The sequence below is a fragment of the Ceratotherium simum genome, chromosome 16 (genome assembly GCF_057802395.1).
Source record: "Ceratotherium simum simum isolate JZ-2026a chromosome 16, ASM5780239v1, whole genome shotgun sequence".
Classification (NCBI taxonomy): Eukaryota; Metazoa; Chordata; class Mammalia; order Perissodactyla; family Rhinocerotidae; genus Ceratotherium; species Ceratotherium simum.
Window position 1 is genome coordinate 3,459,058 of NC_141915.1, and position 16,014 is coordinate 3,475,071.

Consider the following 16,014-nt stretch of genomic DNA (forward strand, 5'->3'; position numbering starts at 1 on the left):
TCGGTGCACGCCCAGGATCCGAACCCGGGCCGCCAGCAGCGGAGCGTGGGCACTTAACTGCTAAGCCACGGGGCGGGCCCTCATTGTTGTTTTAATTTGCACTTCCCTGAGGACATATAATGTGGAGTGTCTTTCATATTGCTTATTTGCCGTCAGTTTACCTTCTTTGGTGAGGTGTCTTTTGCCCATTTTAAAATTGGTTTGTTTTCTTATTCTCTTATTTAAGAATTTTTGTATATTTTGGATACCACTCCTTTATCAGATATGTGTTTTGCAAAGATTTTCTCCCAGTCTGTGGCTTGTCTTTTCATTTTTTTAACAGTGTCTTTCACAGAGCAGATGTTTTTAATTTTAATGAAGTCCAAATTATCAATTTTTTTCTTTCATGGATTGTGTTTTTGGTATCACATCTAAAAAGTCATCACCAAACCCAAGGTCATTTAGATTTTCTCCTATAATATCTTCTGGCAGTTTTACCATTTTGCATTTAGGTATATGATCCATTTTACTTTTTGTGAAAGGTGTAAGATCTATGTCTAGATTTATTTTTTTTTGCATATGGATGTCCCATTGTTCCAGCACCATTTCTAGAAAAGAAACTCTTCTTTCTCCATTGAAATGCCTTTGCTCCTTTGTCAAAGATCAGTTGACTATTTGTGTGGGTTTATATCCAAGCTCTGTATTCCATTCCACTGATCTCTGTGTCTTTTCTTTCATCAATACCACACTGGCTTGACTACTGTAGCTTTACTGTTGTCTTGAAGTTGGGTAGTGTCAGTCCTCCCACATTGTTCTCCTTCAATATTGTGTTGGCTATTTGGGGTCTTTTGCCTTTCCACATAAACTTTAGAATCAGTTTGTCAATATCCACAAAATAACTCTCTGGGATTGTTTCTCATTTTTATTACAGCCATCTCAGTGTGTCTGTACTCGTATCTCATTGTGGTTTTAATATGCATTTCTCTAATGACTAGTGACTAATGTTGAGCCCCTTTTTGTGTGCTTATTATCCATTTGTGTGTCTTCAGTGAAATGTCCATTCTAGTCTTTTGCTCATTTGAAAAATTGAGTTGCTTGTTGTATTAGCTTGCTAGGGCTGCTGTAACAAGTATCAAAAACTGAGTGGCTTAAAATAACAGAAATTTATTGTCTCACAGTTCTGGAGACCAGAAGTCCTAAATTAAGGTGTTGGCAGGACCAGTCTTCCTCTAAAGGCACCAGGGAAAGATCTGTCCCAGGCTTCTGTCCTAGCTTCTGGCAGCCTCAGGAGCTCCTTAGCTCATAGATAGCCATCTTCTCCTTGTGTCTCTTCACATCATCCTCCCTCTGTGCATATCTATGTGTGCAGATTTCCCCTTTTTATAAGGACACCAGTCATATTGGTTAGGGCCCACCCTAATGATCTCATCTCAACTTGATCCTCTGCAAAGACTCTATTTCCAATTAAAGTCACATTCACAGGTACTGGGGGTTGGGACTTCAACATCTTTTTGGAAGACACAATTCAACCCCTAACACTTGTCTTCTTGTTGCTGAGTTGTAAGAATTCTTTATATGTTCTACATACAAGTCCTTTATCAGGTATATGATTTGCAAGCCCAGCCTGTGGCTTATCTTTCATTTTCTTATTGGTATCTTTTGAGCTGCAAAAATTTGCACTTTTAATGTAGTCCAATTTCTCAATTTCTTTTCTGTTATGGTTCATGCTTTTGCTGTCATATATAAGAACTCTTTGCCTAACCTAAGGTCATAAAGATTTTCGCCTATGTTTTCTTCTAGAAGTTTTATAGTTTTAGCTTTTACGCTAAGGTTTATGATTCATCTTGAATTAATTTTTATGTATGGTATGAGGTAAGGGCCTAAGTTAATTTTTTTTTTTTGCCAGCACCATTTGTTGGTGTGTGAAAGGCTATCTTCTCCTCAGTGAATTTTCTTGGCACCTCTGTAAAAAATCAATTGATCATAAATTTAGTGCTTTATTTCTGGATTCACAATTCTGTTCCATCAATTTATATGCCTACTCTATGCCAATACTACATTGTCTTAATTACTGTAGCTATTTTATAGTGAGTTTCGAAATCAGTTAGTATGAATCTTCCAACTTTGTTCTCTTTTTTTTTTCCAAAGTTGCTTTGGGTCTTCTAGATTCTTTGCATTTCCATATGTATTTTAGAATCAGTTTATTAATTTCTATCAAAAAGCCTGCTGGGATTTTGAAAGGAATTGTGTTGAATCTAGAGAGCAATTTGGGGAGAATCATCATCTTAACAATATTGAGACCTCCAATCCATGGACACAAAATCTCTCTCCAATTATTTCGATCTTCTTTAATTTATCTCAGCAATATTTTGTAGCCTTCGATGGACAAATCTCGCACTTATTTTGTTAAATTTATCCCGAAATATTTTGTTCTTTTTGATGCTATTGTGAATGGAACTGTTTTCTTATTTTCATTTTTAGACTGTTCATTGCTAGTTTTTACGAATATAATTGATCTTTGTTTATTGATCTTTTATCCTGTGACCTTGTTAAGCTCATTTTAATAGTTTTTCTGGGTGTGGATTCCTTAAGATTTTCTACATATAGGGTCCTGTCATCTGTGAATAAAGAGTTTTACTTCTCCCTTTCATCTGGCTAGAACCTCCAGTACAATGTTGAACAGAAGTGGAAAGAGCATACATCTATGCCTTGTCCCAACTTTAGGGGAAAGTATTCAGTCTTTCAGCATTAAATATGTTATCTGTAAGATTTTTATAAATGCCCTTTATCAGGTTGAGGAAAGGCCCTTCTACTCCTAGTTTGATGAAATATTCACTCATGAATAGGTGTTGGATTTTGTAGAATGCTTTTTCTGCATCTAATGAGGTAATTACGTGATTTTTGTCCTTTATTCTATTAATATGGTATAATTACATTCATTGATTTTCAGATGTTATACTTTGCATTCCTGGGATAAACCCCTTCTGATCATGGTGTATATCTTTTCTATATATTGCTGAATTTGGTTCGCTAATATTTTGTTAAAGATTTTGTATCTACATTCATGAGGAATATTTGTAATTTTTACTTTTCCTTGTGATAGTTTGATCTGACTTTGGTACTAGGGTAACATTGGCCTCATAGAATGAATTTGAAAGTGTTCTCTCCTCCCATACTTTCTGAAAGAGTTTGTAAAGGATTGGCATTATTTCTTCTTTAAATATTTGATAGAATTCACCAGTGAAGCCATCTGGGTCTGGGCTTTTGTCAGATTTTAAATTAGTTCAATTTATTTACTTGTTACAGGTCTATTCACTTTCTATTTTTTATTGATTAGTTTTAGTAATTTGTGTCTTTCTAGGAATGTATTCACTTCAAATAAATTGTCTAATTCTTTGGCATGAAGTTGCTCACAACATTGCCTTGTAATCCTTTTCTTTATGGTCAGTAGTAATGTCCCTTCTTTCATTCCTGATTTTGGTAATTTGTATTTTCACTTTTCTATTTTCTTGGTCTTATTTACCAAGGTCAAATCATTGGTGTGTGTCAATTTTGTGAATCTTATCAAAGAACTAGAATTTTTGGTTTCATTGATTTTCTCTGTTGTTCGTCTGTTGTCTATTTCAATGACTTCCGCTCTAATCTTTATTATTCCTATCTTTCTGCTTTATTTAGGTATAGTTTGCTCTCTTTACTAGTTTCCTGGAGTAGAGTATTAGGTTATTGATTTGAGACCTTTTTTTCTGATCTAGGCATTTAAAGCAATACATTTCCCTCTAAGTACTGGACCTAATAAATTTTGATATGTTGTTTTACTTTTCATTCAGGTCAAAAGATTTTAAAATTTCTCTTCTGATATATTCTTTGACCCATGGATTTAGAAATGTGGTTGTTTAATTTCCAAATATTTGGGATGTTCCCAGATTTCTTTCTGATAGGCTTCTCTATTTAATTCTGTTGTGGTCAGCGAACATATTTTGTATGAATTAAATCTTTTTAAATGTATTGAGACTTGTTTTGTGGCCTAACATAGATCTATCCCAGAGAATGTTGCATTTAACCTTTCCCCAAGGATTGTTTTTTTTGTTTAGTAATCTGCCTGGACTAATTCTGTGAGTCCTGCCTCCTGCACAACCTCTAGCTGCTGATCTCTCTGCTCAGTTTATTTATTTTTTCTTATTTTTATTTTTAAGCTTAGCTTCCTACGGGTCACCCCTATGTCTGCATAGCTCAGTGTTCAGCCAATTCTTTCTTTGTAAGTTGTGTCGTGTTCAAACTCTTCTGACGGCTGGTAAGTCTTCCATTCTCTGCTGAAAGTTCTGAGTGTAGGCTTGGAGCTCATTTGAAGTACAGGCTGTTTTCAAGGCTGCCCCAACTTTTACTTTCTTCTGGGTCCTCTTGTATCTTTTCTGCCCGTGTGCATAGGCTTCACTGTCCAGGATGTGTAGGAGGCTTGGGCCTGCTCTGGTCTCTGCTACATGTGCGCACAGCCTCTGGTCAACCTGGGATGCATGGAGAACTTATCGAGCACCCCCCTCCCCCAGCTGTTTCATCTCATGGAGCTCCCTGTTAAATCTCTGTCTAGTCCGCTGGTCTATCCACAACCTCAGGCTAGCAGAGCCACTGGCCCTTCCTGTGTGCCTGCCACTGAAATTGCCACTTTAATTCCCAATGCTCTAAATCAGGGCTTCTCAACCTCAGCACTACTGACCTTTTAGGATGGAAAATTCTTTGCTGCGGGGGCTGTCTTGTGCCTTGTAGGATGTTTAGCAGCATCGCTGGATTCTACCCACTAGATGCCAGCAGAATTCCCCAGTTGTGACAACATAAAACTGTCTCCAGACATTGCTGAATGTCCCCTGGAGGGCAAAACCACCCCTGGGTTGAGAAGTACTGGTCCAGAGCACATCAAGCATAATTTGGGAAGTCTTTTTTAGCCAAAAAAGATCATATTCTGTCATGATATATAATAATGAGAAATGTGCACACCACATTTCAAAGTTCAAGAGGCACACATCTCCTATCCCCAATGCATTACCTCTTTGCTCAAATGTGTAAAAGCAAACCACAAAATACTCCACATCCCTCATATTAACAAAATAGAATAACCAAATATCTATTGATAGATTGTGCTGACTGAGCGTGAGCTGTGCCCGTAATTCTTTAGTTCATTAGATCTGGGATCACATTGGGAGGATGAGACTAGTAAAAGAAAGCAGAGTACACATTCTCCAGAACAATTCTCATCTGTGAGAATTACAGTGACAGCAGCGGGCAAGGGCTGCCTGTCTCGTAGGGAACAAGATGACACCTTCACTCGCCACGTGTAGTAGGCAAATAATGGTCCCTAAAGATACCCATGTTCTAAACCCCAGATCTGTGAATGTTATATGGCAAAAGGGACTTTGCAGATGGGATGAGATGGGGAGATTACCCAGATGGCCCAGTGTAATCACAAGGGTCCTGATACGTGAGACAGAGAGGCAGGAGTCAGAGAAGACGTGACGACAGAAGCAGAGGTTGGAGTGACGCCATTGCTACCTGGGGGCCACGAGCCAAGGAATGCAGGCAGCCTCCCGCGGCCGGAAAAGGCAAAGAACGATTCTCCCCGGGGGCCTCCAAAAGGAACCAGCCCTGACTTTAGTGCAATGAGACCCATTTTGGACTTCTAATCTCCAGAACTATAAAATAATAAACGTGTCTTGTTTTAAGCTACCAAGTTGGCGGTAATTTGCTACAGCAGCAATAGGAAACCAGCACAGCACATCTCCCTATGAAGTTAGTCCAATGTCCCAGATCAGCTGGTTTTGGTCACCTGTCTTACCTGTACTTTCTAGTGAGGCAATGATAGACAGGAGGTGAAGATGGGGCTCTGGAGTTGTGTTCAAAACATAGCTACTTTTGTGTAACACTGGGCAAGTGACTTGACCTCTCTGACTCGGCCTCCTCACGGAAGAAAGGGGGATAAGAACACTCGTCCCAGGGTTGAGAGAGTTAAATGAGGCCGTGCAATGTAAACTGCTTAGAAAAGTGCCCGTTGCATGAGAGCTGCCCTCAATCTCCTAATTAGTGACCTCTCGCCTCTTCCTGCCTCCCAGTGTGCCTATGGTGGAGTCCTGAGAGGAACCGGCAAGCAGGCCTTCGGAGCCATTGTGAACGCGGTCATGAATTACGTTGTCGGCCTCCCGCTGGGCATCATTCTGACCTTTGTGGTCAGAATGAGAATCATGGGTATGTGTGTGAGGACAAGTCGGGAGAGGCCTGGGTGGTCCTTGGACACTCTCCCCCATTGTCATTTGTCTCCTGCAGGCCTCTGGCTGGGCATGCTGGCCTGTGTCCTCCTGACAGCTGCTGCCTTGGTCATCTATACTGCCCGGATGGACTGGAAGCTGGCTGCAGAGGAGGTGAGTCAGCAGCCCCTGGCCTGGAGCAACTGCTCCCCAGAAATGCCCAGGGATGGCCTCAGCAGCAGTGATCCATGGTATAAGCCGGGGGTAAGGAGTCACAGAGGGGCCACCTCAGCCTCCACATCTGCTCCTGTCACTGTCATTGGGCCAGACAGTGCCAGTATAAGCAGCAGAGAAACACACCGAAACCTTCCTTAGCCAGCCCCAACGGCTGAAAACTGAACAAAAGCAAAGAGCTCAGTCCCACCAGTCTAAACCCAGATGAGGCCCCAAGAGCGTGGCGTGACTCTGGAAGAGAGAAAACCATCCCTCTGTCCACCATCCTCTTGGACGAACGCTTGAAACACGGCAGCCTGCAAAGGCACAGCTCAGTCTGAAGGCAGAGCACAGAGGGGAATGTTCTGTCAAAGAGCCGAATCCTAGCAGGGTATGGTTTTGCCTTCATGCGTGGATCAGGTCATCTTAACATCTAAAATGGATAAATATACATTTAAAACACCACCACTTTAAAGCTCCCCCAAAACTATGAATATGTTCTGCTTCAGCTTGCAATGTTTCTTTTTTACCTTTTAATAACATATTTTTTTAATTGATGTCATAAGTTTATAACTGTGAGATTTCAGTTGTATATTATGTCAGTCACCATATAAATGCGTCCCTTCACCCCCTGTGCCCAGCCCCAGCCCCCTTCCCCCTGGTAACCACCAAACTGTTCTCTCTGTCCGTGTTAGTTTATCTTCCACTTATGAGTGAAATCGTGCAGTGTTTGTCTTTCTCTGTCTGGGCTATTTTACTTAACATAATACCCTCCAGGTCCATCCATGTTGTTGTAACTGGGATGATTTCGTCTTTTTTAATGGCTGAGTAGTATTCCATTGTGTATATATATCACATCTTCTTTATCCAATCATCAGTCAAGGGACACTTGGGTTGCTTCCACTTCTTGGCTATAGTGAATAATGCTGCAATGAACAAAGAGGCATAAGCCTCTTTGGATTGTTGATTTCAAGTTCTTTGGATAAATACCCAGAAGTGGGACAGCTGGATCATAAGGTATTTCTATTTTTAATTTTTTGACAAATCTCCATACTGTTTTCCATAGAGGCTGCACCAGTTTGCATTCCTGCCAGCAGTGAATGAGGGTTCCCTTTTCTCCACAGCCTCTCCAACATTTGTGGTTTTTTGTCTTGGTGATTTTAGCCATTCTAACGGGTGTAAGGTGATAGCCTAGTATAGTTTTGATTTGCATTTCCCTGATGATTAGTGATGCTGAACATCTTTCCATGTGTCTATTGGCCATCTGTATATCTTCCTTGGAAAAATGTCTGTTCATATCCTCTGCCCATTTTTTGATCAGGTTGTTTTGTTGTTCAGTTGTGTTAGTTCTTCGTATAAATATTATGGAGATTAACCCCTTGTCAGATATATGATTTCAAATATTTTCTCCCAGCTGTGGGTTGTCTTTTCATTTTGATCCTGGTTTCCTTTGCCTTGCAGAAGCTCTTTAGTTTGATGAAGTCCCACTTGTTGATTTTTTGTTTCCCTTGTCCAAGTAGACATGGAATTTGAAAAGATCCCTCTATGACCAATGTTAGTGTTCTGCCTATATTTCCTTCTAGGCGTTTTATAGTTTCACATCTTACCTTCAAGTCTTTGATCCATTTTGAGTTAATTTTTGTGTATGGTGGAAGCAGATGGTCTACTTTCATTCTTTTGCATGTGTCTGTCCAGTTTTCCCAGCACCATTTATTGAAGAGACTTTCCTTTCTCCATTGTATGTTCTTAGCTCTTTTGTGAAGATTAGCTGTCCATATAGCTTGCAATGTTTTAAAGGCTGGGCATAGATGGAGCCAGTGGTGAACGAGAGGGTTGGGGGGCTGACCAGGCGAGCTCTCTCTCTTTTAGGCTCAAAAACACGCCGGGGTGCAGCAGCAGCAGAGCGCTGAGAGCACGGAGAACACTGCGGGCACAGCCCCCAGACTTGGGCCTGAAGAAGCTGTTGTATCTTCAGGTGATGCTGTCAGGGTGCTTCTGCTGGGTACACACACAAATGCCAGTGGCACATGGCTCCTGGCTGCCCTGTGTGTCTATGCAATTCAGAACCATGCAAGCCCAAGCTACCTTTCTTCCTCTCAGCATGAAAATATTCTACATGCCAGGAAGTCAACACTAGTATCCATTATTTAAGAGGCCTGCACTAAGTACTTCACATCCTTAGCCTTGTGAGGCAGTCAGCCGTATCCCATTCTCAGATGAGGAAGCAAGGTTGACAGTTTAGGTCTGGTCTAGAGCTGTCACTCTGGGCAGGTCAGCTTGGCTTGACCAACTGGGGTGGGGGCACTTGCCCTGTCTACCTCTCTGCACCCCATCAGACAGGCACCTCTGATTTATACCCAATGTTTATATGATGAAGTGATGGCCTCAGCTCAGATGCCTCTTGCCCCGGCTTGGTGCTGAGTGCAGGCCCTTAGTTATCTCAGTGATCTCACCTTGTCCTGGGCTATGCCTGACTGATGCTGCAGTGAGCCAGGTGACTAAAACTCTGGGAGCTTCAATTCTCGAGGGAATCCGGTAAGGCACGATTGACTGAGCATTTAATATGTGCTCTGAAGGCCTACTGAAAGGTACATCTGATGTCATATGTCATCCCAAGGACAGGGTCCGAAAGGTACATGCCTCATCTCACCTTAGTAGTAGCTTTATCTATACATCAAATTCACAGTCTACGATGCTTTCCCACATAATTCCCTCCTCTGGTCCTGCTATGGAGTAGATAAGGCCGGCACGTTTCAATTGTATGGGCATTTTCTATTGTAAGGTGCAGAGGTCAATGAACCAGGCACACAGTGTAACAAATGCAGCTAGGCCTCCTGATTCCAAGGCCAAAGCTCTTCCCACCCCAGCCCCCAGCACAGCTGAGTTTGCTCCTGTTTGCTTCTGCAGTGGCTACGGGCAGCTCCCCTGGCATTACCCTGACAACGTACTCAAGGCCTGGGTGCCATTTAGACCTCTTCAGGACTCCGGAAGCAGCTCATACCCTTTCAGCTCCTGCGAGCAGCCTGTCAGTGAAACAGCTGGCCATTCGCCGTGGGGCTGCTCTGGGGGCAGTGTCAGCCACGCTGACAGCGGGGCTCATCATCAGCGTCCTCACCACCAGGCACTAGCAAAGCACCTTGGAGACAGAAAGGAAGCCAAGAGTGGCCATCCCACCACACACCCACACACGGGCCCACCCTACAGAAGCACCAATGGGATCCAGTGCAGGTGGACACTTTGGATCACTCCTCACAAAAAGGCCTTCGGCCAGTACTCCGTGTGACATGAGGGGTCTGAATTGTGCAGACTGACAGTTCTGCCACGGTCACATCGGCTTTCTCTTCTTTGACCTGGACTGCTCTTTAGAAGACATCAGCCGACTGGGAGAGTGAGAATCCTGGGATCGCTACTATTATTCAATAATGTAAATGGCTTCAAACTGGAGATCTCAAACCAAAACAAAACAGCAAAACCACTGTCACATTAAAAATTATGTACTTCCTAGGCAGAGTCTGCTGCCCAGATCTGTGCACAAAGCCTTTGTGAAGCTCTGAAAAGGGGCCCAGCCGGCCCTGTCCGGACAGCCCAGTTTACTGCGACTCCCATCAGCTCCCTGCCCGACACGGCCCCTGCAGATACAGGTGCTGTGAAATCTGGACGAGGGAATGGTGACTGCCCACAGACCCTTCACTGCCTTTCCTCCAATCCTTTCAGTCCATCAGCATTTTCACTTAACCCAGACCTTGAGAAACACTTGCTCTTACAGTAGTGATATGCTGTAAACAAGGGCAGCAAAACCCAGACTGGTTGGCCACACAGCCTCAGGACTAACTCGAAGCTGATCCAAAGGTGAGGATGCTTTCCTCTGAGGCCTGGGACTGGTGAGCACTTTCAGGCTCCATGCTGACTTAGGCCACACACCACCATCACAAGCCGAGGGCAGTCTGGCCTCCACTGCCACAGTCCTTTCAACACCAATAGCTATAGGGCCGGCCCCGTGGCTTAGCGGTTAAGTGCGCGCTCCGCTGTTGGCGGCCCCGGCTCAGATCCCGGGCATGCACCAACGCACCGCTTCTCTGGCCATGCTGAGTGGCAATGATTTTTAGGTTTGATTATGGTGTATTTTAGGTTTGATATGGTATATTTTCTTACTATTTTGGTAGGTTTTAAAATGACTGGTTCATTAACTATTTAATAGAGGAACAATTCAGTAGAGGCAACTAGGAGGTTGAACAGGATCATTCTTCAGTAGTAGCCAGCCTGGAGAGAGAAGAAAGGGATCTAGGTTACTCTGCTGGTTTAAAACCCACCCAACCAGCCCTGGAGCATGAGCTCAACATCAAGACTCTAACACACACCTCCTGTCTTAAGAGACTCTAAATGCACTATATAAAAAAGGCCCATGTATTCCTAAGAAATCTAAGTGTGGTTTGGGCTGAGGATAAACAATTATGCCCTCCCCAAAAACAACAATAACCAGGTAGGTGGTGATGGAGGTGGTATTCTGTCCAATATCAACGAGACAACATCAGAATAGAGACAGGAGCTGAAAATACTCATTTACTGTCCTAGCACTGTGAGTAGGAAGCTGAAGTCTCTACATGAAATCTGAAAACTGATCAACAATTTTGTTCCTAAAATTCCAAAGTCATACTGAATTGAATCCATACGTACTGAGGCTGAAGAACTGCTGTGTAACCTCAAGGTTCAAACGTCATATCTAATTTTCAAAGGCCTAATGACATTGATCAATTTTAATCTTTACTATTCCTCAACTTTTTAAACCCATAACCCCTAAAATGCTTTCTGAAGCCCATATCAAGCTTTACTAGAACTTTCTGTGTACATACATAGATATTGTTAAATGCATATAGAAAACTCCTCCTCACTCTGAGATTCTGACCTGCTCCTTTTAGATTGATAATCACTGCTTTCAATTTCCCTTTTAAAAATGTTCCAAATCCATTCTAATTCTAGTAAAGTAAATTAATAATATCAAGCTCAAGCACATAACAAAATAACTGTCAGGTGCAGAAAAGCAATTTCAGAAAAAATGTTTAATAAGGACTCAAATAAATACACAATATGGGCTCAGAGTCATTTATTTAAAATAAAAGGTGATTTGATAAAAAGAGAATAAAAGCTCAGACAGAAGAGCAGAGAAGCAGCAAACAGAAGAAGAAAACCAAATCTTTACCTAGTCTCACAGTGGATCCAACCTGAAAACAATGTGAACAACTAACACATCAGCTCACAGGAACAGAGCTGAGAGGTAGAGGTGAAAGAGACCTAGGAACTCACTGGTGCCTTCTCCCTCATTCCACAGACGAGCAGGCTGAGGTCTAAGGACGAGCTTGGAAAAGGCCCTGCCCAAAGTCATAATTCAATCCATCTCAGAGCCAGGAATCAAAGCCACATTTTCTTGTTTCCAGCTAAATGTTTTTATACACTGCTGCTTCTCTAGACCCTAACAGAGAAAGGCTTGTCTGCCAAACCCTCTTGGGAAAAGAACAAGATAGGCAGATACTGACCAGAGACCCAAGCACACCTCAGGAAGATGCAGAAATGAGAACAGAAAGCACCTAAATTGCACACTATGCTTTGATTCACTAAGTTGGCTACCATGAATTCTAAAGTCAAACTTTTTTTAAAAACCAAAACAACTCACAAAAAAAGTGACTCAGAGGTCTTTGGAAGATTGTTCTCAAATTATGAAACATAGAGTTCAGTATCTAAATGGTGACCATAGGCCAAATTGGTCAGCTGGCACTTCCTCCAGGAGAGCTGAACAGATGGGGAAGAGGAAGGAGGTGTGTGTGTGTCTATCCTTTTTCTGGAAATAATGGATGCTTCACCTAGACCCAGCTAGGCCATTACCTCTACACATGTTTTAAGATTCCAGCAACCCACCCTCACCCTTTTAAAATTGTGGATAAGTTAAGTTTTAACACTCTGATACTCTGGGCCAAGGCCCAAAATGTCTGGAAACAAATAAGTTAAATATTCTTTTTTTAATAACCCCTAAACCTCCAATTACAGAAAAACAAACAACTAAAAGAAAACATACCCCAACCTGGCCCACTTTACATATAGAAAGAAAACAAGGAGTTCCTACCTCACTCTTAACAGACAGAACTGGGTTCTGAAAACTGCTGTTCATTACTGCTTACCGGACAACACAGTCTGTGAACTGCCAGACAAATCAACAGGGCCTTTCTCCTCAGCACAGCTTGGTATTTCTGAGAAAACCCAAATGATTTCAAATGCGACTGATATCTCTAATTCCTCCAAAGCTGTGATACTTAAGATGAGCCAACCCCCTTTCAAATTTTAAACAAAATACAGATATAAACACAGCTATTTCCATTAAATGCTTGAATCTTGCCTCTCTTCCAAACCTATTCTTCATGGATGTTGTCAATATTTTCAATATATTTCCTCAGTTGGCTGGCTGAGAGCTCCAAGAACACAGTCGCCTTCCCCTGTTGCATCTTAACTTTCATTATCTTGGATTTTCTCCTTCACCCAAGATACACAAACTGCCTTGGGAAGCCAGCTGTCACGAGGGCCTCTTAGCAGGGCCATGTCTATAATAACTAATCATCAAAGACAAACTTTATATAGTAGACAACTTTGGAGGAAAAACATTCAAGCTTCCTTCACCAAAGTTGGTTCACCACCCCTATCGTCCACCACAGAATTCTCTCCTCCATCTCCATGGCATGCTGATTTCATGCATAGTCAAGAACAAAACTGAAACACCAACAGCAAAAGGATCAGAGGGTTTGAGAGCTCAGAATTCTGCAAGCAAGTTCTATAGTGTTTTAAACACTCAGACCAGAGGTTGGCAAATTTTTCCTGTCATAATTTAGGCTTGATGGACCATAAAGTCGCTGTTGCAACCAACTCAACTCTGCTGTTGTAGCACAAAAGCAGCCAGAGACAATCAGTACGCAAGGAGTGCGGCTGCGCCCCAGTGAGACGTCATTTATAAAAACAGGCGGCTAGCTGGCAGGCTGCAGTTTGCCAACCCTTAGACTCTAGAAGTTAATATAAGAGAGAGTTGATTTATAAAATTAGAGGCGCTCCCAAGAGAAGAGAAATGCACCTGGCAGCCATCAATCAGGACCAGAAGGACTGGCACCTCAGGAGGTATGGGGACTTACCTTGACAAGCAGAGCCACCACAATGCCAAGGAAAGCGAGGAACAGGAGACTGAGTTTTCCTTTGTTGAACTTTTTCAAGAGGAAAAATTTGGCCCAGTCCACCTTTGACTGGCTGTTGGGAGGGTATCTGAGTTTGTTAACACCTTCTCTCTTTAAACTTTTTAATAAACAGGGACGTTGATGAGAAAAAGTATCAAAACTGTGTTTTCCGTGATAAACTCCCATCCCACTCGAACCTGGAATAAAGGAAACAGGCAAAACAGGCTCCACTGTAGGTGACACAAGCTACTTCTCTGTCTACACACTGGCGGAGAAAATCCAGAGTACGCCCTGCTGCCCGGGACGCCCCCATTTAACTTCTAGGCCAGCGCAAGTGGCTCTGAATTTTCAGGAAATTCTTCCCAGCGTTCCCCGCAAGGCGAATCTCCCTTTCAATCAGGACGCTTTCCAAAGCAGGGCAAAGATTTGCAGCTCTCTGGGGTAGTGGCTCCCACCGACGGCAGGGACTGTGCTAAGTGTTTAAATGCATTCTCTAAGTTAATTCTCACCACTGCCCCACTGTGTAAAGTATCCCCACCCCCAATTCCAGAGAGGGAAAGGAAGCTTAGCAGAGTCAGGTACCTGCCCAAGGTGAAAAATCTAAAGCCAGAATGTGACGCCAGATCGTCTGACGCTAAGTGCTATGTGTGCTCTTTTCCTGCCATTCCCTGGGGCTTCACTGATCCACAGCCCTACTCACCCACTTGTGTCCTCTGAGCTCCTAGAAAGTAACAAGGACCAGAATGGCAGGGTCATGCAGCTGGGTGATAATAAGCAAGTGTAAATCTCTGCCCTCTTAAAAAGCCATGCTCTGCGAGTTTTCATTTCTCTAATCTACCATGTGTGCTAGGCTGATGCACGTATAAGGCACTGTAGCCTAAGGCATGGGCGATGGGGGTTCAGGAAGCAGTTAACTGGGGCAAGACTGCTGGTGTGTCATTTTGGTGACAGCTGGAACTGAAGGGAAATTTGGCAATATGTATCAAAAGATATGTATTTTTAAAGGAAAATCTAAACTATATGCCAAAATATTAATAGTGTTTATGCCTGGGAGATTACTACATTTTTCCTTTTAATTTTCTGTAGTGTTTTGTTTGTTTTTGCCCTTTTTTCCCAAAAAGCCTATATTTTAGAATTTGAAAAAACCATTTCATTTTGAAAAAATAGTGTAAGCCCTTTTAACACAGCTATTATACTTCTAGACATTTTTCCTAAGGAAATAAGCAGAAATTGCACAAAAATATATTAGAATCATAATACCAACAAATTTGAAATCACAAAAACCTATTACCCAGGAATTAGTTAAGCAAATAATGCTGCATTCTTATGATGGAACAGTATGCAGTTACTAAAATCATGACATGCAAGCATACTGACATGGGAAAATGTCACACTATGTTGTCACATACAGGGTAGAAAACAATATACAATAGGATACCATTTTTGAATAAAATATTCATGCATTTATGTATATGTGTGTGCATTTATGCAAGGAAAAAATTTTAAGGACATACACCAGAGGTTATCTTTAAATAGTGTGGTTATAGGTAATTAAATTTTTATTCTTTGGGCTCTTCTATCTCTTCCAAGTTTCTTTAAAAGTCTGTATCCCTTTTGCATTTAGGGAGAAAAAGGTCTGTTTTGTTATAAAGAAGAGCGTATGGTCAATGATGCCAAATGCTACCTCATCAAGCAAGATAGGGACTGAACCCAAGTCACCAGGTTTGCTTTTAGGAGGCACCAGTGACGTCACTCCCGCTGCAGCTGTCGGGTGGGAGCCAGGATCCTGTGGGGTACTGAGGAACCAGAGATAGCAGAGTCTAATCCAATCTTTTAAGAATTTGGGCAGTGAAACTACAGTAGTAACTCTAGCCCAAATCCCACGAACCATCCTTTCTTTCATTCACCATCTCTCCCCAGGCAACACATTCACAATCCATCAGCAAATCCTGCTGCTTGACCCCCTAAAATATCCACTCCCTTTCCACCAGCTCCCCTGCCACCATCCTAGTCCGAGCTACCACCAGCTCCCGTCTGGATCCCACAGTATTGGCCTCTCCCCGCCTGGCCTCACACATGCCAGGCACTGTGCTGGGTGGTGGCAATGTGTTTACACCCTAGAAAGGGATATGTAAAGGGACATGTGGCAATCATGGGAAGCAGGCCAGGGTTTCTTGGCCATGGAACAAGCTTGTCTTAATCAGGAATAAGTTCCTGCAAAACCGGGCTGTTTCATTCCTATGGAGTAATTTATTTATGCTATTACAGAGGGAGAGAATAAAGCAGGAACTTTTAAGACAATGGCTTTATTGTTTGCTTTTTGCTATGAGAATTTTTACACATTCACTATTTTTTAATATCTCTATTAGATAATAGAGAAGCCTACC

General features: G+C 42.4%; 2 protein-coding genes across 8 annotated transcripts in view; one reads left to right on the top strand and one right to left on the bottom strand.

The window, feature by feature from the left end:
• The window catches only part of SLC47A2 (solute carrier family 47 member 2), a 24,809-nt gene extending 15,259 nt beyond the window's left edge, over positions 1 to 9,550 (top strand). For all 3 annotated transcript variants that reach the window (XM_004433032.3, XM_087440402.1, XM_087440403.1), the window contains 4 exons: positions 6,078 to 6,210; positions 6,289 to 6,383; positions 8,292 to 8,397; positions 9,330 to 9,550. In XM_004433032.3, coding sequence (XP_004433089.1) covers positions 6,078 to 6,210; positions 6,289 to 6,383; positions 8,292 to 8,397; positions 9,330 to 9,550 — 555 coding nt within the window. The remainder of the gene's footprint in view (positions 1 to 6,077; positions 6,211 to 6,288; positions 6,384 to 8,291; positions 8,398 to 9,329) is intronic.
• Positions 5,080 to 16,014, bottom strand: part of ALDH3A2 (aldehyde dehydrogenase 3 family member A2) — a 24,861-nt gene continuing 13,926 nt past the window's right edge. For 4 of the 5 annotated variants that reach the window (XM_087440398.1, XM_087440401.1, XM_087440399.1 and 1 more), the window contains exons 10-12: positions 13,589 to 13,824; positions 12,593 to 12,661; positions 5,080 to 10,682 (exon numbers count right to left, since the gene is read on the bottom strand). In XM_087440398.1, coding sequence (XP_087296524.1) covers positions 10,668 to 10,682; positions 12,593 to 12,661; positions 13,589 to 13,824 — 320 coding nt within the window. In that variant the 3' untranslated portion in view covers positions 5,080 to 10,667. The remainder of the gene's footprint in view (positions 10,683 to 12,592; positions 12,662 to 13,588; positions 13,825 to 16,014) is intronic. The other variant, XM_087440397.1, reaches the window with a different exon arrangement.